The sequence below is a fragment of the Mesoplodon bidens genome (assembly GCF_964165515.1).
Source record: "Mesoplodon bidens genome assembly, chromosome: 6".
NCBI classification, from domain to species: Eukaryota; Metazoa; Chordata; class Mammalia; order Artiodactyla; family Ziphiidae; genus Mesoplodon; species Mesoplodon bidens.
This window is the reverse complement of record NC_138162.1, coordinates 21428874-21455859: the sequence shown is the minus strand read 5'-3', so window position 1 is coordinate 21455859 and position 26986 is coordinate 21428874. Positions and strand designations below refer to the sequence as shown.

Genomic DNA, 26986 nt, shown 5'->3' with positions numbered 1-26986 from the left:
TAAGTGTTCGTTGATAGAGGAATGGGTAAAGAAAATGTGGCACATAGATACAGTGAAATATTATTCAGTCATAAAAAAGAAGGAAATCCCGCCATTTGTGACAACATGGATGAACCTGAAGGGCATTATACTAAGTGAAATAAGTCAGACAGCAAAAGACATATACTGTATGATCGCACTTATATGTGGAATCTGAAAACATCAGACTCATAGAAACAGAGGAGAAGGTTGTTGCCAGAGGCTGAGGGGGTGGAGGAAATGGGGAGATGTTGGCCAAAGGGTACAAATTTTCAATTACAAGATGAATTAAGTTCCAGGAATCACAGGTACAGCATGATGACTATAGATAACAATATATACTGTACTCTATACTTGAAAGATGCTATGAGAATAAAGTTTTAATGTTCTTACCATAACAGAAACAAAATGGTATTTATGTGAGTGAAGGATGTGTTAACTAACCTTATTGTGGTAGTCATTTCACAATATACACGTGTATCAAATCAACACATTGTATGCCTTAAACTTACACAATATTATATGACAATTATATCTCAATAAAGCTGGGAAAAAAGAAAGAAAAGGCCTTGGTTGGGAAGAAACAAAGGAATACAATGGTGGATGGCAAATCCCAGACAGGACAAGTAAAGGTCACCACTGACAGACTGGAATGGACATTATTTCCCACTAAGATAAGAGCAAAATTGGAATTGCCCAGGAGCACAGGAATAGGGCTTTTATGTAGGATGCCATATATCATCACAAATCTCCACAGTCCTTAATAAACCTGCATTACCAGGAAATTACTAGAAACCAGGACAGAATCCACATTTGGTTGATTCTGCCTCCTTAATATCACTGAAATACATCTTTTCCTTTTCCTTTTTCTGCCAATATCCTGGCTCAGGCTCTTATCATTCAAGGATCTCCTAACTGGTCTTTGATCGTCAATCCAATCCTTCTACCACTCAGTTGTCAGTGATCTTTCTGGAAGGAATCTCATAGTGTTACTCGTCCACCCTTCAAAAAAGGTCCAGCTCCATAGCTTGAAATAAAGGTCCTCCCGAATACAACCTCTCTCTCAACCTCATACCTAACCACTCCCTTCTGTTGCAGCCATCACCACATCACTACCACCAATTATTTGGTGCTTACTGTATGCCAGGGACTCTGCTAAGAACTCTGCATGAATTATCTCATTTAATCCTCATAACAACTCCATTGGGTAGAAATTATTATCACCTTCATTTTACAGATGAGGAGACTGAAGGACAGTGAGGTTCCATGACTTGACCAAGGTCATGTAGCTATAAACAGCAGAACCAAGATTTGACCCCAGACAGCTGAACTCTAAAGCCTGACACTGTAACTAGCATAATTAAATTGCTTATACTCCTTCGAATTAATAAACTCATTTACAATTCTGTGCTTCCAAACATTCCGTTTCCTCTATATGGTAACCCCCTCCCCCCCAGCCCCTTTCTTTAGCTAATTCATATTCATTGCTCAGAATTTATGTTGAGCTCTGCCTTTTCTGAGAAGTATTCCCTGACACCCCTGGTCCGGTTAGATGCCTCTCTCTGGGCTCCCAGAGCACCCTCTGTGAACCTCTCATATAGATGTAACAGACAACTACAACTACAATAAAATATAGTAACAATAAAATAACAAAAACCAATAAATGTAGTAATTTGCCCCCCACCTCCACCAAACAATGAGCTCCCCCAAAGCAGAAATGTGTCTTAATCATCTTTACATCCCTAGTGCTCGACCTGTTAAAAGAATGGATAGATGAATGAGCCAATGACTGAAGGTCAGTAGAGGGAAATAAAAGATACCAAGGGTTTACTTCAGTACAAATAATGAATAATGAGAAAACGAGAGTGAGAGAAAGTAAAAAACAGTTAGCAAAATACAAAGGCTAAAGAAAATCCCTGAATGGTTTGTAAGGCCTCTTTCAAAGTCTTGGTTCATCTTATGCTAAGGAATAGAGACCAAGCATTCAGACAGACCACTGCATACTTGAAAGATAAAAGCTGAGAACAGTGTCTTTCCCCAACCAGAGAGAATCCACAGATGGATGACAGAGCCTCGAGTGTGGCAAGCTTAACAAAGACCCCAGGAAAACCTCCCATGGACTTCAGAACCAGTGGGAGGTTTTACAGACCTTAAAAGGAAAAAGTTGCGGGACTTGCCTGGTGACGCAGTGGTTAAGAAGCCACCTGCCAATGCAGAGGACACAGGTTCGAGCCCTGGTCTGGGAAGATCCCACATGCCACGGAGCAACAAAGCCCGTGCGCCACAACTACTGAGCCTGTGCTCTAGAGCCCGTGAGCCACAACTACTGAGCCCGTGAGCCACAACTACTGAAGCCCCCGTGCCTAGAGCCCACGCTCCACAACAAGAGAAGCCACCACAGTGAGAAACCCGCACACCACAACGAAGACCCAACGCAGCCAAAAATAAATAAAGGAGGAAGTTGTAAAGATAGTACCTGCACAAAAAGCAAATTTGACAATGCAAGGAGGGGAGTATGAACAAGATTTTAGTCTTTACTAAGGTGCTCCTGGGAAGAATTACAAATTGGATGTCTTCACCAAAGGGTAAATGTCGCAGAGATTTAGGTTGTCCTCCCATCATTTGCTATCCAAATCCTACTGCCTTTCAAGGTCTATCTCAAATACGCTTGTTTTATGTAGTTTTTCCCAATATCTCATCAAGAGTGACTTCTTCCTCCTTCAATTTTATCTCTCTTTCAAGTCCCTTCTAACAGACTTTGGTTGGAGTTATACATATGCTTATATATGACTGTGAACTAACTGAAGGAGCACTATGCTTCCTCAGAGCTGGCCTAGAACAAACATTCAACACATATTTGTTGGACTGAAGGGAATCTACTCTGCAAATGTGTGCTCAGCAAGACATTGCTAAAATAGCAACTGTAACTGAGTAATTAGACCCAGAAGGAAGTCCTGGCTTTGAAATAAGAAAAAAAAGGATACCACTGGAAGGATTTAGAAAAACATACAAAGTCACCAGGTACTGAGTTAGGAAGCCAGCCTAAACCAGATGAAGTAGCTCAGCCTCCCAGAAGGACAGGGTTAGCCTTGATAGTCAGCTAATGAGTGTCTCAGAAGACCATGCAGTGCAGCAAAAAGTGGTCAGAGGGAAAAGTTAAACATCCACGAGCCAGTAGCTTAGATCTCAGGGGAAGGGAGCCTGGAACATAGAGGGGTTCACATGAGTCAGAATAAAATTAACCTCGGGGGAAACCAAAGACTCTGGGAAGGACTAAGAATTCACCTACTCACCCCCTGAACTGTGCTCAAATGTAGGTCACTTTTCTTCAATACCAAAGTAAAACTTATTGTTGCCACTTCTGTTCAACTCAATTATGTCACATCTCGTCCAGTGGTTCCTGTCCATCCACAAACGTCTCACGTGGTCTAGATGGTCCCCACTCCACAATTCACTCACTCTCTAGAACATCAAGGACTTTATCCTGAGCTCCCTTCCACCATGACCACAGCAAAGGGAAGCTGAGGCTCTAAGAACAACTGACAGTTGGCCCCACCTGATCCCGAACCTCTTACCAGCTGGTACTGGCGGCTGTACAAGTCATGGCAGTTGTTGAAGATATACTCATATGTTGAATTCAAACAGGCCTTCACACAATCCTTTACCACCTGGCTGGCTCTTGGAGGGCTCTGCAGTTCTTGCACCTGCCAATTAATAAAAAACAATATGGGTCCAGGGTCCTGCTCACCCGAGTGGTTTCTCCTCCTAGAACTGCCCCCAAATTATTCCAGATTTCTTCATCCCTCTGTAGGTCCCTGGACCTTGCCCTGGGATGAAATTGTCAGGACAGCCGATGGGGAGAACTGCCTAGCTCATCCTCCTTGACCCATGGTCTTCTTAGAAGTAACTCAGGAACAGATACACGGAAATGTGGGCTTAAAGGTGATAAATCCTATAGCCTTAGACTATGCCCAGTGATTCTTATTCTCCATGTCCCTGTGGCCAGGTCCCCAGCCTAGCACTGCCCAGACCAGTTCATCTCTTACCTTCATTCTGAAGAAAGTAATGCTGGTCAGCAAATCCACTGTGGACTTTAAGTCCTGAAGTCGCTCAGGGCTCCCAGCAGGGAAATTATTCTATTGCAAATCAAGCAAATGTATGAAAGGAACAGAAGAATATGAAAGCCTTCCCTGCCAAAAGCAATGAAATCAGAAGCTTCCCTAAGTGCTACCCACTGGGATCTTCCCTAGTTGAGAGGAACAAAAAAGCTGTAAGACTACAGGTCTCCCTCTCTTTTCCATAGACACAGGCCCTTGCCAAAAGCAGGGGTTAATAATCCCCAGCCCAGAAAGCAACACATCCTACCCCCAACCCTACTTCCCATGCAATGTGTGAGCATTTGCACAAATGAACATACACTCACACACACACACACACACACACACACACATTTTTCTTGGGTGAAGATTCTTACACCCAAACAGTGAGTTCTTCAAAAGTTACAATCTAACTGTATATCCTGGAATATAAGTGGAGCCATGCTACAGACCAGACTGGGATCCAAGACATGTACTTTCTGTATAGTGGATCCCAGTTACTCCACCATTCTGGAGCCAGCAGATGGCAAAGCTCTGAGCAGAACTGCTTTTGGAGTGAGTTCCTTAGGATCTCTCCACATGCCTCACTTCATTCTCTTTGGCAGGAGTTTTAGGAGGAAGCTGCCAAAGAAAGCTTAAGGATGATGCTGTGCCACTCTCCATTTTAAAGGTTGTTTTTTTAAACCTTCCAATGGCTACTTATATGTCAAATACAAGATATACAGTCAACTCTCCATTATTCGTGCAAATGGAGGGCACTGAAAGTGCAGATAATTAAAATCTCACTGCTTTTTGACTTTGAGATTGTTTTTATACTTACTTTTTAATGTGGATATATTGCCTGTTCTGGAAATTCACAACACTTTAAAGCAAGTAATGAAGTCATTCTAAGAAGGCCTAACTTAGGAAGAATGGAAAAACTGCCCATTTCCCTGTCCTGTCCTAGGCACCCACCCTCCTACTACATCTTATTTCCCCCCTCCATTCTAGAAATGGACATGACATCTGCTACAAATTACTTGTCCAAGCCAAGATACTCTCTCTCCCCTTAGCCAGATTCTCACACCTCTCCTGGAAAATGAGGAGAATATGGAAAGATGCAATAAGGAAATATAATTATCTAATTTTTAAAGGGGCCTTTCTGTAAGAGATTATCCTTAGGAGACTCCTTGATGAATATGTCATCAGAGAGGTTTGGTAGAGTGACATGAGTGGGGTTAGAAAGCCAACTATCTATAAAGAGCAGCCACACCTGCTACTATTTACACACTGCACGGTCCTTGGAGTTTGAAGAACCACAGGTGTCAGTGACGTTGGCCATATATGTGGATGTGATGACAAAGACCAATTTTCTTTGCCTTCGATCTTTATAGTCATGATTGGTCCACAGTCTCTCTAGACTGACCTTGATATTACCCTTTGTCCCACCCCAGAGCCATGTCTTCACTCACCCTGTATGTAGAGAGGTCAATCCTCAGTGAGTTGTGCAGTTGGTCCAGTAGTTTTACAAATCTCTCTTTCTGAGGGTGATAAACAAATAATGAGGAACAGAAATAATCTATTTCCAAGCTCTCTAGACTGTAGCAAAAAGAGAACCATCTCTGGGTGAGAGGGAGACACTGAGCTGGGGACATACCCTGTCCCATATTTGCCCATGAGGAGAACAACAAACCATGCAAAAGAGAAATGGGATAGGTCTTTCCTGTTCCATCTCTTAGCACTTAAACTGGGGAATCTTCTCACACTGGCAAGAGGAAAGCAAGTCTCTGGGAGGGGAAACAGCTTTCTATACAAATCAAGAGGAGATGACCAGTGCATCTCCATCCCTTTGGGACTCTAACTCATCTTAGTCAGATAAAAGGAAACTCTAAACACATTCTCCAACTTGTTCCTGTGTCTGTGGTGTCCTAACTTATCTTGGAATAGCTCTTAACAGTTAAACAGACACAGCCTAGCAGTGACGATGGGAGAAATAGTGATGCATCTGGAAGGTGATCAGGGAGACACAAGGGAATTTCTCTTTAAACCACATTCCATATCATTTCCCTTAGTTTATACTTTTTAAATGTTAAAATAAATAACAAATACTATTTAATAGCTTTTTTTTTTTTTTTTTTTTGTGGTACGCGGGCCTCTCACTGTTGTGGCCTCTCCCGTTGCGGAGCACAGGCTCCGGACACGCAGGCTCAGTGGCCATGGCTCACAGGCCCAGCTGCTCTGCGGCATGTGGGATCTTCCTGGACCGGGGCACAAACTGCGTCGCCTGCATCGGCAGGCAGACTCTCCACCACTGTGCCACCAGGGAAGCCCCTAATAGCTTATTTTTATAGAAAAGGTATAATTAAACGTGGAATCATGTTCCTGTAAACTGTTGGTGCAGCACTCCTAGAACTCACATATTGATAATATTATATATAGCATTAGATATTAGTTAAGTCAATATATAATGTGGAGAGACAGAATGGAACAGATATTTAACTGGCTTAATCAATGATACTAATTCATCTACAGAAAGACTATCAACAACATCAAAAAGGTGGTCAGTACCAAGAAAAAGGGCTCAGAGATCCAGTAGATTTGGGAGTATCAGTAATTTTATCCCTAAAGAGGTAATATTTGTGGTGGGTCTGATATATACCATCCAGTTTACACTGAACTTATGTCAGGTGACATTATGAGCAATGATTCAACTTCACAAGTACCTTAACAACAGGAAAGGGCATACCCTGGATCAGGAAAACTGTCCAGACACTAGAAAAGGGACAGGCTCAGGTATGCAACTGGTATTCTTGCTTAGACATCAGTCTCATATGAACTTAAGTGGTATGAATCTGTCAGAGAGAGACTGAATAATATTAAGAAGGTTCCTTTGTGAACCTGTAGGACTGAGGAACATGGTGACTCAACCAAGCTGTTGGCCCAGAGAGGTTCTCCCCGAGCCCAGGTAGTGCCCCACCCCACAAACCACTGTGGTGCTATTCCACCTTTTCTCACAGACATGGGTCTGAGGAGAGTCTACTAGTATAGTCTAACTACCCATAAGGAAATAAGTTCATTATCCAGGTGGCAACTATCTGAATTTTAGGCATATCAGCTCTGCAGTACTGACTAAAAAATCAAACTTTGTTAACTGATAACAATCAGGTTACATGTTTTTATGTCACACTCACCCCAAAGTTGGAGGCTGCAAAACGATCAGATGCAGAGACATTGGTGGAGGCGGTTGTGTGGGCATAGTAGGCATTGATGTTGGCCAGTAAGGTGCTCATCACTGCTGGCACACCAGGACACATGTACTTGGATGACAAACATGCAAAGTGCCTGAAAAACAGCACCTTCAGCCTCAAAGACTCTTCAGGGTTTGCAGCAAAGGTCAAGTAATCAAAAGATCTCACTCATGCGTATGAAGCTTCCGATCACCTTGGCATACAAGGATTTTCATAATTTACTCACTCAAATATATATCAATGAACGTGTACTATGTGCCAGGCCTGGCACTAAGGGCCAGAATCCAAAGAGGTGACATTCTGGCAGAGAAAGCAAGTGTTAGAAAGTAAGTCAATAACCCAAGGCAGGCTATGCAAAAATTCTGTGGACACACACAGGAAGATCACCTAAATTAGAATGGCTGGGGGCTAGAAGGGATTAGAAAAAGGCTTCCCAAAGAAGAGATGGTTGAAACAAGTCTTAAAGGATTAGTAAGAATCAATCAAATGGAGAAGTGTGCAGGCAAAGGGAAACTGTATTGCAAAAACAAGTATACTCATGGAGAGAGCCATTCATTTGGGAAACCTCACTCATGGCTACTGTTCAGGTGTTTGATAGAGGAATACTACGAAATGTGAGAGGAAAAGTAGACAGAGAACAAATAATAAAGGAGTTTATCCTAGATGCTATAGTAAGTTTTTAAACAAAGGCATACTGTGATCAGATTAGTCTTTCAGAAAGGTCACTTTGAAGGTAAAAATTAGAAATGAAAACTTGGAAAGAGATAAGACTAAGAGGGAAAGACCAATTGAAGAGTTACTGCAATCACTCAGAAAAGAAGCAATGAAGCACTAAATGGAACAGAGAAATGGTTAAGGGCACAGACCCTAGAGCCAGACTTTGGGTTTGAGTCTCAGCTCCAGTGCTCAGTGACCTTGGATAAATTACTTAAACTTCTTCATGCTTCAGTCTTTTTATCTATAAAATGGGAATAATAATGATATGGGGATTAAATGAGTTAACATTCATAAATTACTTAGACCAGTGCCTGGCACATAAGGAAATGGTACATAGGAGTTGTTGTTGTTGCTGATATTATTATTATCATTATTACTGAGCTATAGCAATACTGATAGATTAAAAACATTTTTAGGAGGTAGAATCTAGAGGTTTTAGAGACTGATTGAATGGTGGTAGTATGAAAGAAATGTTTAGGCTGACTCCTAAATTTCTGTTTGGACAACTGTGCAATAAATTGTTCCATTTACTAAAATAGGGAATATAGGAAGAACAGATTTGGTGGAGATAATGTTGATTTGGATTTTGGTCATGTTGAGTTTGCAATGCCTATGAGAATAGCCAGGAAGCAAATGAAAATGGATCTGAAACTCAGGAAAAGATCTGGTCTGGAGAAAGAGATCTGGGAGTCCTAAGCTCAGAAGTAGTGACTGAGGTCATAGGCTTGAATGAGCTCATCCAGGGAGAGTGAACAGAGTTAGAATGGCAGAGGGCCCATTCTCCAACCTCAATCCTCAACATGTTTCTTCCATCTAAACTAAACTTCTTGTAATTCTTTGAATAGTCTATGCTCTGTTGCATCTTAGCATCCCTGCACATGCCCTACCAGAAATACCCTTCCTCCTTTTCTGTATTTCAAGTGTCAACTCTTCAACAGCTTTCTTCATAGCCCTCCCCTAAAATTTAGGTGCTCTCATAATACACTGTGATTACTTCTACTATAGCACTTATTATATTGTAATTGTGTGTTTACTGGTCTGTCTCTCCTGCTAGACTGAGTTCCCCAAGCACAGAGACCCCATCTTATTCATCTTTGTGTTCTCAGCATGTGGCACAACGTATGACACATAGAGGAACTAAGTAAAAGTTTGTAGAATAAATGAAGCACAGCCAGGGCACTAGCTACCCTCTGCTTACCTAGTGCTGCTTCCTGTGCAGCTTCCTAGTGCTGCTTCTAATGGCAGCCTCTCCAATACACAGACTACACCTCTTCTCATAGTAGGTGGGAATTTCTTTTATAGGAGTCTTGGTCAACTGCAGACACAGCTGCTTTCCCTACAGTTCAGTGCTCTTTCCAACTCCCAGGCCAGTTTATGAAAGCTTGTCTGTCACACACATATACTTGAGCACACAAACCCTGTCTGCTCAGGCCTGTGATGTTTGGGCAAGTCTGTCCTTGTATACCCTCCCATGCCCTTTTCTCTTCCTACCTGTGAACTCCGGGGTAGACAAATACCCTCTCCCTGAGTTACTGATAAACACACTCCTATTATACATATACATCTCTTTGCACAGATCCACCCTACCCAGCTCAGAGAGGAAAGCAATGAATCACTGCATACTACCCCACTGAAGACCTGTCCACTCTGTCAGTGTACCTCCATTGTTAGCTACTCCAAAGGTTAGTAGACATTTCCTAGAGCCCCAGGGGAGCCTTACGTCATAGCCTGATATATGGACTCGATGCCATAGCGCATGGCAAATTCATCCACAATTTCTTGGGCAGTCTCATCAAAGTACACCTTCCATGCATCGTCTCCTCGAGCCTCAGGGATGTGGACTCCTCCACTGCCCTGAATGTCTGTGAGGTAATGGAAGAGGTTCTGTAGAAGACAGAGTAAAATATATATTGATAATAAAGAGTTAAATATATGTTGGAGAAAAAAAAATACCTGCTGGTAAAGACCAGGAGAATGTGAATAGGTTCCATAGAAATTCTGTCCTTCAAGTCATTGCTCAGTAACTCCTGTGGCCCCAGTAGGCTGTTCTCACATTAGTGAAAGAGAACTGAGGCTGGGACTGTTACGTGGGCTGTCCAGGGTAGCACAGTGAGCCAAGAATAAAATAAAAATAGGCACCAGATCTTCAACCATTAGCAATCCTACTTATTGTCAAAGGCCCCTCCCAACACGGCTTTCTGGCATCCCATCTACCAAGAGCTGGCTCACCTCATGGAGACATGTATACTGCACATGATACGGGGCTACCTTCTCCTCCCCCTTGATCTCCACATTGATTTGTAGTCGGATAGCCCCTGAGACGGCTGATTTGTCTGTCCTCTTCTCTAGGAAGGAAAGAAGACTGGAGATTGACACCAATGCAACTGCAGACAGCATAGACAGCCCCCAACCTGGCTTAACCCAAGGGAAAGGAGGCACTGACCCAAGTGTTCACCTAATAGGTGAACTCATTCCAGGGACAATATAGTCCACAAATACCCCAGAACTGGCTGGGTGGGAGAAAAGAAGTGCCCAAGGGACTAAAGGCATTAGGGCTGAGTATGAAGATAAGAAGGCCTTCTGAAATCTGGAAAATGTCCAGCCAGAGTGAGTTCCAGACGCCCCCACTCCTCTGTCCCCCATCTCTATGCACGGTCGGTTCTCTGCAGGGAAGGCAAGGCTCTGTATAGAGGTATGCTTTGGGGACTGAGTGGTGGTTTTGGTAGATAGGAGTTTCCCCAGGTTCCCCATTCATGCTCTCCCTTCCCAGAAACTTTCTCTGGTCCTGCTTCCTCACCCAAGTTGTACCAGACGTCCATCTCGCCACTCAGTGTTCGAACCTCAATGATGGTTTGGCCAAGGAAATCATCAGACTCTCGCTTTAGCCGCTGCTTTACTCTTGACTTGATGTCATCATCCTCATCCCACACACGTACCTTAATGCGGTCAGAAGAGTTGTGGCATTCACTGTGAAAGAATTAGGAAGGCTCTGTTACGAAGAGACCCAGGAGCCCCTACTCTTATTACTTCCAATTCCCTCCCAAAGCTCTATCAGCTGCACTTGAGGCCCTGCAGAGGAAGAGAAGGAGTCAAAGAACAGTGGTACTCAAGTCGCAAGTGAGTCAGGTTATCCCAGCAAATAGCTCTTCATTCCTTAACTTGGGTAGCTCTCTACATATCATTATCCAGTCCTTATTGCCCTGGGACAAAAGCGAGGAGGGGAGGAGTAATTAGGGACAATTCTAATTTCCTATCAGATAGCTGTACCAACAAAACCAACAGAAAACAGCCAGACAGATGCCGCAGAGCCCTAGGAAGCAGCTGCTAGTTGCCTCCCCAGAATCCTATATGAAGTCCATAAAGGTGTTAAATGTTCATGGTAAGTCCATCTGGTCATATATGCTTTAGCTTTCTACCTAACACCCACATCTATCTAAGAATGTGCTTGGTGAATTTCTATCATTCTTTAATATCCACTTGAATTATCATTTCCTCTATGGTGTTTGCTTTGGAGGAGGTAGTTTGCCCAGGTTCCTCCCTCACTCTCTTCTTCCCCAGCAGTTGCTTTCTGGATCCCTGTTGCCTTATCCAAAAGTTGTACTTGGCAGAATCTGCTGCTCCTTACCCTATGTTCTCATAATATCTTTGCACATTCCATTAAAATATTATAGTATAGCTACTGGTCTTCTGAAAAATAATAGACAAATCATCAATCAGCCTCTTGAAGCCAGGGATGTCTTATACATTTTTCGATACACAACATCATGTATAGTGTCTTATACAGAATACAAATTGCTCGCTAAATGATAAAAGTGGGCAAAATTGACTATAGAGCCAATTCATTTAGAATTAATCATAGGTAATATTCAAGCAGGAACCATTCAGCTTCTTGAAAAACAAGTGCTCCTCCCAGTAACTACTGTCTCTGGATTAGAGACTGATTTTATAGGCCCCAATCCCTTTCCCCAGTCCCCTTCCAAGGAGCCAACAGAAAAAGGTCTCTACATAAGCTGCCTGCTTGGCTGATTCAAAGTCCTGGTCCTAGGCATCAGGGGGTGTGACAAAGCATCTGGATTCACCAGACATTAGTCCAAGTCCTCGGCTAGAGCTTGCCATTTTTCAACAACCATCCCTCATTGTCATATGAAATAGTCTATAAAAAAGTGAGACAATGAATAAAGGAGTAGGGAGTGGAAGCTGAGGCAGAAAGAAAAGCAGAGCCCTTAAGGAAAATGGAAAATTCTCCAAATCCCAGGTTTCCATCTTCAAGCCAGAATTATCCAGTTGTAGGACAAAGATGTTCCCTCTCCACTTCCTAGAAGAGAGTAACCCTTCCTAGGCAGGATGGCAGGGCTGGAAGGTACACAGTTGAGTGGGCAGTCCCTGGTTCTGTCACTCAGCAGTAGTACAATAAAATCTTTCTAGCACTAGAAAAAGCAGTATGGGATGCCCAAAGCCCCCTTTAATAGCCCTAGTTAAGACAGGGCTTGGGTACAGTAACCCTGATACAATAGTCTATGAGAAGAAACCCAGAGAAAGAATAGCTGCTACCCAATTGAAGCATGTGAGAAATGGGTTTTCTCCACTGCCTCTGACCCATCTCTCTTAGAGCCCAAGCCCAGAACAATGAGATTTAATGCTGCTCCCAAAACATACACAGTCCCAGGTAAGACAAAGCCCACTATGACTTACAAATGGAACTTCTCCTCCCAGACAGGATTCAGGTTCCCAAAAATGGTCTTGGTACGCTTCTTGGTTTTGCCCACTTGCACAGTCACATAAGGGTCACTGGATCCTGTCTTGTCCTTGGCTTGTAGGCCCTGGGCACACACCACTGCAACCCAAATGCACAAAGAAGGAGGCTTCAGAGTACACTCCAGAAGTCATAAGCCCTCCAAAGTACGACTCATATTTCCCATCTTAGAGCAGCCTCTATCTGCTCCTTGCACAGGAGCAGATTTTCTCACTCCTCCACATCTATCCTTAGTCCTAAGCCACGAGCCTTTCCCTCAAAGCCTAGCCCAAGAATCCTACCTCCCCGCTGGAGCCCTAACTGACCACTTACCCCTACACTTACCCCAACAGGTCCTTACCTGCTCTGATACATGCTTGCTTCAGCCATATCCACCCAGTTAGTAAATCACTGGTTAACTGTTCACTGATCTCCTGCCTGTCCCCTTACCCCCACCCTCCCCGCTCTTATAATATCAAACTGTTAACCAAGTCTATAACATCAGACTGTTACCAAATCCTGGTATTATCATTCATATTGTTTGCAGGTGCCAGTCTTGCCTCTCCCAGCACCCCCTGGCATCAGAGTCTAGGAGAGGAGCAGTGATGAATAATGAGGCCCTCCCTCTTCCTTCATTCTGTGCTCCTTCTCCGCAGCCCCTGTTCCCTCACACTCAGGATGCTTCTTCCCCAGGCTCCTCCCCATAGCCAAGGCCCTCCTGTCCTCTCAAACTCTGGCCTGCTCACCAGTTATGGTAATCTTGGCCGACCATTTGGAGGTGCCATCCAGCACACTCTGCTTCACTGTTTTCATCTGTTGCACATGGGCAACTTTGCTCACGTTGAAGACATCCCGGATAACTTCAAAGATCTCCGGCTTATTCCGCTCTCGGATCTTCATGCGGTCCTTCATGGCCATGATAATGTTCTGTGTCCGGTCCTCCGCTCCATGTTTAGAGCTCTTTTCTGCAGCCCCTGAAGAATGGCCAGAGACAGAAAATAGGGTAACCAACAGGCCACCTAACAGACCAAGGATCAGGCTGAAGAATGGGGCCTGGGAGAGGTCAGTGAGCGGTGGGAGAAGCTTAGGAAGACACTGGTATGTCTCTGGGAAAAGTTGATCTCTGTGGGGCCTGCTGGAGTTTAATGCCTAGCTAGTGGAGTTTAAAATGCAACTCAAAGAGTAGCAAAAAGTTGATCATCGTTATGGGAGTGTATTATTCTATTCTCTCTATTTAGATATACGTTGAGTTTTTCATCAAAAAAGAAAAACAAAATATGTAGCTCAGTCTGCAGTTGGCTTTGTCTTTCTTCCATCTGCATGCTTGTTGAGAGATACCCTCCAAGTCTAAGGCCAAAATATCAAAATGGGTATCCCAGTTATCAGGGAGGGGTTGTGGATGGGCACAACTACTTCACCAATCTCATCCGAATGCCAAGCCATGATACAGATCTCAGAATTCGTCACAGCACATAGCTGGGTTCTACCCCATAGCTCCAGTGTCTTTAATCTCAGAAAATAGTGTGGTATGGTGAGAAAAGTATGGCCTTTGGTATCAGACAGACTTGAGTTCAAATCCTGACTCCACTACTCCCTGCTGGGTAAGTAGGCTTCTTCTAAGAGAAGAAAATGTCACTTATCTCTCAGGATTTGTAATAAGCATTATATTAGATAGCATATATAAAGCATCTAGCCCAGTGCCTGCCATCTAGCACTGGGCTAGATGCTTTATTTATTGAGTAATAAACAGTCCCTATTATTGTTACCATCATTATTATCCTGGCAAGGCCAAGGGTCATTTTCACCAGCCATGACCCCAGCCAGCTCATCTCAAAGGTCAGTAAGCTTCCTCTGCTGTCCTAAGGATTATGGCAGAACACAGACTCCTCCAGTGTATTTCACCAACCAGGCTTCTCAGGGCAGAGGACCCATCCTTCCTTTATTGATCCTGCACACTGGCTCTTAACCTCTCTCCAGTCTCCAAAGACTTAGGCCTTAACTACAAAACTTGGAGCAAAGGACAAAGGTCAACATCTGCATCCTAACCCTGGGAGGATGGAAAGCAGGTTTTCTGTCCAGTGAAGCCTACAGAAGGGCATTTAATTCTACTCTGTGCTTCACAGAAGGCTTAGTCAGAAGATATTTTCTGATAAATGAAAAATGACCTGGGCTGCATCCTACTCTTGCCATTTAGCATATCCCATGCAATGCTATTTACCTGGACTGGGACCTCTGAAAGGCTCTTAAAGGGAAGATGGACACCCTGGCTACAGAGCACCATTTCAGAGGCTTCCAGCAAGCAGCCTATGTAGCCAGTTGCTAGTTCTCGCAATTAAAGCAGGGGCCTGCTGGCACCTGTGCTTGTCGCCCCTCATGATGGATTTGGGCAAAGTCATCACTAGCACCCAACTTCTGCTATGTTCTGCCTGTCTCTTCATGTCTACTATAGCCATGCCACTGGTACCAATCTAGCGTTCTTCAAAGAGAGACATTTTAAGTCAACAATTCCTTGAGGCTTCTTCCTGGGCCCCTTTTATGTCACATATCTTTCCTTGGGACAATGAAGTGCTTGTGAGTCTAAAGGCGACCTTCCTTTCTCCTACCACAATCCTTGAAGCTTTCATTGCTATGGCTTGGCTCTGAGTAACACCTGAAGACCTGGAGGGGCGAGAAAATACTTTTCCACATCCCACGTCCCCTACCCGTGCTCTTCCTGGCGTCTAGCTCTAGCAGTGCAAGCCCAGCAGGAGTGGAGCAAGGAGGTAAGGACTTAGAGTGCTACCGCCTCCTGTGACAGAGACTTGTTGCTTTTCCTGCTCCTGTTTTCCCCATTCTATGATGGCAGCACAAGTCACATATTTAGCAAGGGCCTTGGGAGTCTGGCACATTCTCCATCTGGACCTCTGCCTAATCCATTTGAAACTTCTGTTCTTGGCACTGTTGTCTAAATGCTCCAACTATAAGCAAGGAATAAATGCCAGTTTCCCTGAGTCCTAGGGTCTAGACCTCAGAAGGTTCCTCTGTGAGGCCTAGAACCTCACAGAACTCTCTCTTCTCATTAGTTTTAAACATGCTCTAGTCACTTGAGCTGATTAAACATGCTCTAGTCGTTTGGGCGATATAGCCACCATGGTGTGTACAATACTCAAGCATAGCCTCTGGGATCATCTGAATCCTAGAAGGGATTTTTATCTCCATCAGAGGACCATAGAAAGCTCAACGGATTTTTCCTAAATGTGCTTAAGAGAGTGCTACAAGACCTGTTATTTGGAATGGCAATGTCTCTTGACTTAGGATCCTACTTTCTCTAAAAAGGAAAGAACTTCAGCATCAGGTAGAATAGAGGGATGACGTCCCAGCCACCCTAGCTGTTTGTTGCCAGACTATTTTGGAGAGGCCCTGCTGCCCATGTTCCCCACCCATCACCCCACAGGGACACTCACGCTGCAGGCAGTCGGCATTGAGCAGGTCCTGGCACTTCTCGTGACACTTGACTCCACACTCGCTGCAGCGCATGCCCTGCCGGGCAATGCCCCAGAGCAGGCCTTCACACTCATAGCAGTAGGTTGGGGTAGTGGCCGTCCAGACCTCAAAGTTGTGGGGTGTGGTACACGAGATGGGATAGATTAAGGCCTGCAGGGTTTTCTTATACACATGGGATTTCTGAAAGACACATATCCCATCACCCACCAGCAACTTCAGTTCTCTGCTGAGAGATACCAGAACTAAGACCCTTGCAGGGCTCTCAAGACCCCGGTTTCTCCTCTGGAAATTGAGGAGATGCTTTAGCTTGGCCCAGCCCACGGCCCAGCCCACAGCCCAGCCTGGCAGAAAGAAGCCCTCCACATCATGTGCTCCTGGTCATCCAAGATAGGTCTGACCTGAATGCTGGGCCTGAGCCTTGTCCCAGTATTCAGGCTTTTTTAGAGAAACAAAGGGTACTAGGCTTACCATAAAACCCTGACATTGGTGGTCACATACTCCAACGTGAGATTAAGGTTTACCCCTGGTCTGGACCCCCCTGGTCTGGACCCTTGCCTCTCCCAGTGTAGAAAACTTGATGCTATCTGTTTCATTAACAGAGTGTGCCCAACACTTTTGAATTTCCATGAAGTTTGGCTACAGAGATGTTCATTGGACCATAGGCCAGTGGACTCTTGAAAGCCCATGGGTCACTTACCAGCTCTTCATCCTTAAGAGAGGTACGTGTAGCCATCGCAGAAGTAATTCCTGCCTTCCGGGACTGGACCAATGACTGTGAGAGAAGACTTGCTGTCAGCCCTGGCTACTACCAAGGGCTAGGCAAAGCCCTGGGGAGGGGGTTTCAGTGACCGAAGCTAGTTGATGATAACTCACTATGTTCTCTCTATTTTTACTGTCATTCACAGGGGATTGCCATGGATAATAGGTAATAAGAACCTGAGGTTAATATTCAAATCCAAGGCCCTAAGGGACTGTTTTAACAATGGCAGAACAGCACTTCTCTCAGGGTACCTATCATCCAAAGAGTTTTTAGGTATCTGACCCCACAGAAACTCCTTGTTTAAAGGAAGGCAAAGGAAAATGAAAAGTTTAGAATTACAGTCCGAAACAGGTCATTAAGAATAGGATAGACACACAACTCTGACAGAGTCACAGTCAAGAACCATCACTGGGAACTATGATTCTATACTATATCCTCTATTCTCTGGTACCACCCCCTGCCCACACAACCCCAGGAAGCTGTGGAGGCCAAAAGCCCAAATGAGCAGGGCACTTGAAAGTGAAAGGGGCAATGTAGCCTCATTGAAATCAAGCAGGGTAGGGGGTTAAATGTGACAGCTATGATGCCCTGCTAGCCAGACTCTTATATAGAGGGGCCCATGGATCTGCCAAGCCCAAGCTTCAGGGACAGCCCCTGGAGAGGCACATGGTTTCCCTAAAGCAGGGGACACTAGGCAGACAGAAGTCACTGTATCAGCCTAAGCAGGCAGAACAGTTGGGATGTGCCCAGGTGGCTTGGGATATGGACTCTTACAAAGCATAGAAAGGGGCTCTGGAGACACTTACCATAGCCTGTGCAGAGGAGAGCAGAGAAAGGAACAACATGATGTTAAAGCCCCACAAGGGCATGAAAGCTTTCAGAGATAACTGAGAGGTTTCTTCCCTATAGTCCAAAGTAGGAAACATGTCACAACCCCCTCTGCCTCTATCCACTAAAAACTGTCTTCAACCCAGACAGCTGACCAGGGCCCAAGGCCTAGAAGGCGAGTTATACCATAACGCGAAATATGGGCAAGGTTAAAAGACAGAGGAGGGGAAACAAGAAGTGAATAAGATACTGCTATTCAATCAGTTAAACAAAAAAAAGCTGGTGAGCAAGAAGGGAGAAGATGAGAAAAAGTAGGAAGAAAAGAAAGGAAGAAGAGAAAAAAGAGGAGATGAAAGACAATGAAAGATGTAATAAAGAAGAGATGACATCTGAATTTATCTTCATCCAACCAGCTTGATGAAGAGTTGGTGGGAAAAGAGGTGCATTAGAAAGGAGGAAAAAGGGAAAGATATATAAATAGCAGGGGGAAGAAGAAGGAAAGAAAGAAATGATGAAGAGAAAATGGCAGAGGATACTTCTACTCATTCAATTAAGTAGGGAGAAACTGGTAGAGAAAAAAGAGCACAGTATGGAGGAAAAATCAAAAAAGGAGTGGATAGAAAAAACAAAATAGACTGAATAGGGAGAAAAAAAGAAGAAAATAGGAGTAGAAAATGGTAACAAGAGAAAGGGTTCAAGTCTTACTGAATATCTGGCTCTGGGACTCTGAGATGACCTGGGTACCACTCTACCCCCACTACTCACTAAACTACAGAAAATTCCTTGAGCTGATTCTGCCTTAGGAGGTATGAGCCCAGATAGGAGCTTCTGGTCATGCTGGAGGTCTGAGATCAGCTTTAACTCCTAAGCCTGTTTCAATTCAGTTCCACAAATTGTTATCACTACCTCCCAATGCTAGACACAAGGGTACAGAGACAGTCTAGAAAACCTATGTCTTGGGAGACTTCACTTGACCTCCAAGAAGGAGTCACATTTGTCATGCCCATCACACACGAATCTCAATTATCTAGGTCAGGACCAGAGGAAGTTTCCATTACAGGTCATCAGAGAAGGCTAGAGAGATACCTAGAGGAGATGGATAACTAGAAGATGACCCTGGAGCCCAGCTTTGAGGGTCCAAGCTATAAATGTTCTAGTGGGAGCTTCAGCTAATGAAGAACCTGGGGCTCTGACAAGGGAGTGAGGCAATGTAAGGTCCTACTGAAGCCATCACTAAGTCTCAGTAAAGCTTTAAATGATTGATCATCAGACTAATACTTGTCATTAAAGGCCCCACTTCCAGTCCTGAAAGCTTGCCAAGTCCCAATGGGGGATATCCCAAGGCTACAGCCTAAGCCTTCACAAGAGTCCTTACTCACCAGATCACTGACAAGTGGCAGTGGCTTCTTTCTGCGTAGATCTGGCATGCTGTCAATGCCATAGAGCCCTCCAGCTGGCCTGAGGAGAGAAGAAAATATATCAGTACCTTTAGTCTCACCTTGAGTTACTGGCAGTTTCAATGTTCCATCCTCCTTGTTCATCTTCTCCTCAGAGGAAGATGAACTGACCTCCACCGTGTGCCTTTCAGAGGGGTGAGGAGGACAGAAAGTGAGTGAAATAAAGCCATGGGATGACAAACAATGGAATCTGCTCTCAGTGTCTCCTTCTGAGGTTTCAGCCAAGGATTGAGAGCTCTTTTATCCCACCGTGCCAGTCCAAGGCTCCTTTGTTTATTTGAAGGCCCTTGTGCTCCATAAAGCAAGGTGGGAATTGGTGGTTAAGATAGCTCCTCCTTACACTCAGGCCAGACTAAAGATAAGTCTTTCCTGACCTGTGCTAGAACAGAGCCCACAGGAATAGCTCTACAGAAGAGCTGCTGCCTAGGTGAGCAAGACTGACAAACAATAACATGTAGAAGGAAACCTTCTCCAACCTGAGTAAAAGAGTCACCAGTTCTGTCTACCCAAGCCTCCTGAAGAAAAAAGGGTCTCCATGGAAAGAGGAGCCTGAATAATCAAATGGAGGCAGGGAAAGTGGATGAGAGACTTCCAAAAGATCATTTGGGGGAAAAAAGACCATTTAAGAAGAAAACAGCAAAGTGACTCAGAGTCTGGACTAGCTCTATGGTCACATCAACAGGGACCAGGAAAATATTACAGCTGGAGAAACTTGAGATTTCTAAAACTTTTATACCTTTTCTATACTTACTAATTTTGTTGTTGTTTGTCTGTTCCTCCATAACAATATGCAATAAAAATACAGAGAATTTCACCAAAAGAACACCCTTCTCACCTTGAAATAACCTGGATTTCTCACCTTGAAATAACCTGGATTTCATCCCCAACTCTTCTACTAGTTCACTACATGTCCTCTGCCAAACTTCCTTCCTCTCTTTGGGTCCTGGTGTCACTTCCATAAAAATGAGGGGGATGAACTATAAAACCTCTCTGACCTTTTGGAAGCTATTTTGAGCTTCAATGAAAATAACTCATGTACTTGGTTTTAATGAAAGCAACGAGGTGGGGAAAGCAGGGTGGCTGGGTTGTACACCACAGCTGGTCTGGAAAGAGAAATGTCACAGAAGAGTAAGTGTGTACTGCCAGCTATATAGGCCAAAAATGGAGCCACACATTGGGTCAAGGCCAGGAATTGGAACAGGCAACCCGATATGCTGATTTCTAATAATCTAGCTTCCTGAATACAGGCAGTGAACTTTGTTCTCAATGAGACTACCACACCTACGGTAGATCGAAACTTGTGACAACTTCCAAGGGCTAAGCTGAAGGAAGAGAAAGAAGACAACAGGGAGGCATTTAGAAAATCACTGCATGGCTCCATTTTAAAATAGCCTGGGTATGTTCCACTGGCATGTATGGATTTTAAAATTATTTGAAGAAAAAAGCTAAAGCCCTGAAGAAGGGCTGTTGAAGAAGCAACTGGTGCCACAAGTTTTTGGCTAATTCTGAAAACTATAAAATGCACTCCTTAAGTCGAGAAGTTTTTTTTGCAACACAACTGAGCTTTTGACAAAAGAAGCGTGGCTCTTTCACATGTTTAGCTCTTGCTATAAAAAAGATAAATCACAAGGAAAAGGAGCATTTAAAAATACAGTAGATAACTTTATGATCTACTCTTTTCTATTCACTGGTGACGAGGAAGAGGAGGCAGCCACTGGGCATTTCTATGTCCGAAGGCCTTTGTGGGACAAGGAGGGAAGGAAGGTTCTCACGCTCCTGAGGAGTGTATGTGGGGGTGTGGGTGGCACAAGCGCTTAAGTGTTCTTCTCTCTCAAGCACAGTCAGTGAGTTATAGGCAGCAGTCGAGCAGTTTGAAATGCCTCTCTGGTGCAATCACATGGGTCTGAAACTCCCAGACAGACAGAACACACAGAGCTCCTATGGGATGCTACTTATGTCTTCACTACAGTGGAATGGAATAAGTAGATGACTCACAACAGCTGAAGATGGATGGAGCCCAGGGAGTAATCTAATCAGCAACACTATCAACAGTGGAATAGAAGGAAACTGTCTCTAAACACAGATGTGTTTCTAGTTTCCTCATTCCCATACATAAAGGGTATATCACCACTATGATGCAATACATCAGAAATTCCAGAGGTAAGGATAGGGGAGCCCCAAAGTTCCCTCCCCTGCAAAGCTGTCTCTTCTGTCTCTGAGGAATCAGTCTGCAGAGTTCTGTCTTCTGCCCCAGAGAACCAAGCAGTCTCTACAGTGGAATCTCCTCCTTCCCCAGAATCCAGCTGATGAAGCTGTTTCTCCAGGGGAAAAGCTAGAAGCAGCATAACAGACTGCATAAGATCCACAGAAACCTTGTAGTACAACACTTACCCTTCTGGGAGCCACTGGGGCAAAGAGGTATCACCATCATCTGCAATCTTTAAAGAGAGAGAGAGGAAAAAAAGTTAGATGCTGGGAGAGATGGGAGATTGCCAATTTCTTTGGTCAAGCAGTGAGCAATAAAGTAGGAAGCTCAGAGCAGTGTAGGTCACATACACCACGTGGTGACATAACCAGCCTGATGTGTAAACCAATTCCATGATCAGCCAAGGCAACAAGCAGGCTGCTGAAATGAGTGGTACTTCACCTCCCTTCTCCCCAGTGAATAGGGAGAATATAAGGCCAAGCTCACAGAGATCCCAGGACTAAGGTCCACTGGGAATGTGAGAGCTGCCAGAACTTACAGCCCCTCACACAATCCACTGGTATATATAATAGTAAGCCAAAGCCAGGAGAAGGGTCCATGCAGGCTTCCACGCCTCACTGAAGCAAAAGGACAATTTCACATGGAGTCCAGTCTTCTTCCAGCTATATTCCTAAGTTCTGTTGGCTGCCCCAGAGTCAGACCTGGTCTTTCTGGATTCCTATCTCATCTTGTGATTTGACTTGGCCTAGGTTCCTTGAAGCTCTAACTCACTGACACTGAGTACAGTCTACATTTGATAAGCTCTATTTAACAAGAGAACCCAGGGCAGATTAGACACTCGGATTATCACTCTGGTGAATTTTATGAGCTCTACAATAAGAAGTTGAAAATTGAGGCACCAAATAACTCAAGGAAGGAACCGTTAGAAAACACATTTTAAAGATTTCTATAAAAAGACCCAAAGCAAATCCTTCAAGCAGTGTACAGAGAGAGTTCCAAAGCTGCCAGGCTCTCCAGAGAACCAATGGTCCATGCTGTGCACCGATGGTCCATGCTGTGAACCGATGGTCCATGCTGTGAACTGATGGTCCATGCTGTGCACCGATGGTCCATGCTGTGAACCGATGGTCCATGCTGTGCACCGATGGTCCATGCTGTGAGCCGATGGTCCATGCTGTGAGCCGATGGTCCATGCTGTGAACCGATGGTCCATGCTGTGAGCCGATGGTCCATGCTGTGAACCGATGGTCCATGCTGTGAGCCGATGGTCCATGCTGTGCGCCGATGGTCCATGCTGTGAGCCGATGGTCCATGCTGTGAGCCGATGGTCCATGCTGTGATCTGATGGTCCATGCTGTGAACCGATGGTCCATGCTGTGAGCCGATGGTCCATGCTGTGAGCCGATGGTCCATGCTGTGAGCCGATGGTCCATGCTGTGAGCCGATGGTCCGTGCTGTGCGCCGATGGTCCATGCTGTGAGCCGATGGTCCATGCTGTGAGCCGATGGTCCATGCTGTGAACCGATGGTCCATGCTGTGAGCCGATGGTCCATGCTGTGAGCCGATGGTCCATGCTGTGATCTGATGGTCCATGCTGTGAACCGATGGTCCATGCTGTGAGCCGATGGTCCATGCTGTGAGCCGATGGTCCATGCTGTGAGCCGATGGTCCATGCTGTGAGCCGATGGTCCATGCTGTGAACCGATGGTCCATGCTGTGAGCCGATGGTCCGTGCTGTGCACCGATGGTCCGTGCTGTGAGCCGATGGTCCATGCTGTGAGCCGATGGTCCATGCTGTGAACCGATGGTCCATGCTGTGAGCCGATGGTCCATGCTGTGAACTGATGGTCCATGCTGTGAACCGATGGTCCATGCTGTGAACCAATGGTCCATGCTGTGATCTGATGGTCCATGCTGTGAGCCGATGGTCCATGCTGTGAGCCGATGGTCCATGCTGTGAACCGATGGTCCATGCTGTGAACCGATGGTCCGTGCTGTGAACCGATGGTCCGTGCTGTGCACCGATGGTCCTTGCTGTGAGCCGATGGTCCATGCTGTGAGCCGATGGTCCATGCTGTGAGCCGATGGTCCGTGCTGTGCACCGATGGTCCATGCTGTGAGCCGATGGTCCATGCTGTGAGCCGATGGTCCATGCTGTGAACCGATGGTCCATGCTGTGAGCCGATGGTCCATGCTGTGAACTGATGGTCCATGCTGTGAACCGATGGTCCATGCTGTGAACCAATGGTCCATGCTGTGATCTGATGGTCCATGCTGTGAGCCGATGGTCCATGCTGTGAGCCGATGGTCCATGCTGTGAACCGATGGTCCATGCTGTGAACCGATGGTCCATGCTGTGAACCAATGGTCCATGCTGTGAACCGATGGTCCATGCTGTGAACCAATGGTCCATGCTGTGATCTGATGGTCCATGCTGTGAACCGATGGTCCATGCTGTGAACCGATGGTCCATGCTGTGCACCGATGGTCCATGCTGTGAACCGATGGTCCATGCTGTGAGCCGATGGTCCATGCTGTGAGCCGATGGTCCATGCTGTGAGCCGATGGTCCATGCTGTGAACCGATGGTCAATGCTGTGAGCCGATGGTCCATGCTGTGAGCCGATGGTCCATGCTGTGAACCAATGGTCCATGCTGTGAACCGATGGTCCATGCTGTGAACCGATGGTCCATGCTGTGATCTGATGGTCCATGCTGTGAACCGATGGTCCATGCTGTGAACCGATGGTCCGTGCTGTGAACCGATGGTCCGTGCTGTGAACCGATGGTCCATGCTGTGAACCGATGGTCCATGCTGTGAACCGATGGTCCGTGCTGTGAACCGATGGTCCATGCTGTGAGCCGATGGTCCATGCTGTGCACCGATGGTCCATGCTGTGAGCCGATGGTCCATGCTGTGCACCGATGGTCCATGCTGTGAGCCGATGGTCCATGCTGTGAGCCGATGGTCCATGCTGTGAGCCGATGGTCCATGCTGTGAGCCGATGGTCCATGCCGTTTAGGCTCAACAGACCTAGTGCTGGCGGGTCTGGGGCTTCCCATCCCCCCTTGTACTCCTCCACTCCCAACAACTTCCCTGCCTCCTGAGACCTGGGTCCAGCTAACTATCCTGAGCAAATGAGCTCCAGAACAAGGGAGACAGAAGCCAGCTGTTAAGCTCTAGACAGGGGCGAAGTTTTGGGAGGGCTAAAGATGGGAGAAGTTACAGACAAAATGAGGTGAGAGTACAAAAAGGAGAGGTAGGAAAGGTTAATGAGTGACGTAAAAGTGGGTAAGAATGACCCTGGATCAGCATCAGGCTTCAGAGGAACTTTGGATTTAAGACCCTTTTCAGTAAGACCCTTCTCAGGTCGCCTGTACTCTAATCAAGCCTATCTGTCTACTGCCTCCAGCCCTTCATGACCACATTTCGCTGCTTCTGCCTGCTGCCCTGGTTCTATGAGTGGGATGATGTGGTAGAGGGAGGGCCAGGCCCAAAAGGCAGCCAGAAGTGGTGGACTCAAGTCTCCTAAGGTTCTTGTGAGGGGTAGCCCATCCCTAAATCCCGAGATCCTACCAACCAGAACTTATCCTCCCTTTGGAAACAGTCACTGCACTGAGCAGATCTTTTTTTCCTACCTAGAATTAGATGTTTGCCAGAAACCACTGGGCTTAAGGAAACAAAGTCACAAAAAGCCTTTGGCAGCCAGAGTTCACAGGCTCAGATCATACACATTTCCTGTGCTTAGAGGGGACAATGGGTCTGCAGAAGCCTGCAGACACAGCATAGAGCATGCACACGCAGGGCACAGAAGGAAGGCCGGGGGAATGAGAGGAGGTCTAGACAAAGTGCCTATAGGAGGTACATTCATAGACACCACTTGCACCTGAGGAATCATAGGTGAGCACAGATCCGGCACACAGAGCTACAGAACATGTGTACACACCCATCTGGGGGAGGATTCAATATTCACTAGGGCCCTAATCACTGGCAAAACAAACCCTTACTGTCTTCAGGAACCAGTGCTTGCAGGCACAGAGCGTTAGTATACCATGCATTCACATGGCATGGGGAAACCACATCGCAGGTCTACAGAAGCTTGTGCTCACAGAGAGGCTAGAAAGCCTGCTCAGAAGCACAGAGCACACATTTAGGCCCCAGGCAAGAGGTACAAAAAGCCTACAGAAACTCCTGCTCTCAAATACAAAGTGTGTATGCATGCTGGGCTCAGCAAGGGTTTACAGCATATGCCAATCTGCAGCAATAAGTAGAAAATGGACACACACTGTGCAAAGTAGGAAAAGAGGAAGGCAATCGGTATCTGGGGGAGTCAAACTGAGCACAAGTATAAGCACACACATGCTACATTGAATGTGCACCATGCTGGCACATACATTCTCACACTGCTCCAGGGATGTCTGCAGGAGCACACACAAGCATGGAGCATGCACACAAACTGCTATCAGGAAAAACAGACTAGCTGCATGAGCCAAAGCTCATGAGGCACAGATCATAAGCACACATGCGTACACACACACACACACACACACACACTGTGCTCAGGAGGGAGAGGAGAGAATTGACAACAAAAAGGGCCCTAAAGGGCCACAGCACAACCTGAAGGGCTCCTCGCTTTCCTTCTGCAAGGAGAGAAAGAGCAGAAAAAAAGGGCAGAGAGGTTAGTAGATTCAGTTGTAAGTCAGCTAAACCTCATGGGACATGGAGAAGAGGGAGATGTCCTCTGAACAACTGGGTAGTTCAGAGCCCAGCTCCCAGAATCCTTACCTCCTGTATTTGTTGGCCCCTGCTTTTCAGTTGAGAACCCAGATTTGGCTACAAAAACCAAAGGACAAAGTCTACCTGGGAATTTCAGTCACCCTTTCCAAAGTGGTGTGCATGCAAGGTCAGGGCCACAAGACCAGCTTTGTTTGTTACCAAGGGTCACTCCAACAGGCTATCTGAACTGACTGAACACAGAGTGGGTTCCTTCCTCAGAAGCTCCATGAGTTCACTCTGAATCTGGGATAAGTCCACAAACCCCAAAGGCCTGGTAGCTGAGCTCTTTCCATTTTGTAATACAGTCTTGGCCACGTGTTTGCCCAACAAGCCCTGGCTTTCCCAGAGCCTAAGTTAAGTTAGGCCAAGTTAAGGCCTGGAATTAAGGCCAGGACCAGGATGCTCAATGGCCATAGATTTGGAGGCACCAACCGGCCACTGCCCTATCACAAGTCACCACGATCTGAACAATAAGACCATAACTGCAATCCCAGGCTTGATTATCTACCAAATCCAGAACAATACACCAAAGGAAACTGACACTTCCAGAAGGACCCAAGCAAGCCACAGGAGAGGAAGAATAAAGTCCAGAGATTACTCCTTTCCTATTCGTCAGAGACTACACTGCCTTCTAGGCCACACGTGCTTCACATAGGCTTCCTTCTCTAAGGAAAGTCCACTTACC

General features: G+C 45.6%; 1 protein-coding gene across 4 annotated transcripts in view; it reads right to left on the bottom strand.

Annotated features, from left to right (window-relative positions):
• UNC13B (unc-13 homolog B) overlaps positions 1–26986 on the bottom strand; it is a 231715-nt gene that overhangs the window by 16097 nt on the left and 188632 nt on the right. For all 4 annotated transcript variants that reach the window (XM_081237785.1, XM_081237787.1, XM_081237784.1 and 1 more), the window contains 13 exons: positions 21711–21757; positions 19242–19320; positions 16972–17046; positions 16235–16454; positions 13538–13765; positions 12752–12893; positions 10857–11026; positions 10289–10404; positions 9780–9943; positions 7286–7436; positions 5567–5635; positions 4065–4154; positions 3594–3722 (listed from right to left, as the gene is read on the bottom strand). In XM_081237785.1, coding sequence (XP_081093911.1) covers positions 3594–3722; positions 4065–4154; positions 5567–5635; positions 7286–7436; positions 9780–9943; positions 10289–10404; positions 10857–11026; positions 12752–12893; positions 13538–13765; positions 16235–16454; positions 16972–17046; positions 19242–19320; positions 21711–21757 — 1680 coding nt within the window. The remainder of the gene's footprint in view (positions 1–3593; positions 3723–4064; positions 4155–5566; positions 5636–7285; positions 7437–9779; positions 9944–10288; positions 10405–10856; positions 11027–12751; positions 12894–13537; positions 13766–16234; positions 16455–16971; positions 17047–19241; positions 19321–21710; positions 21758–26986) is intronic.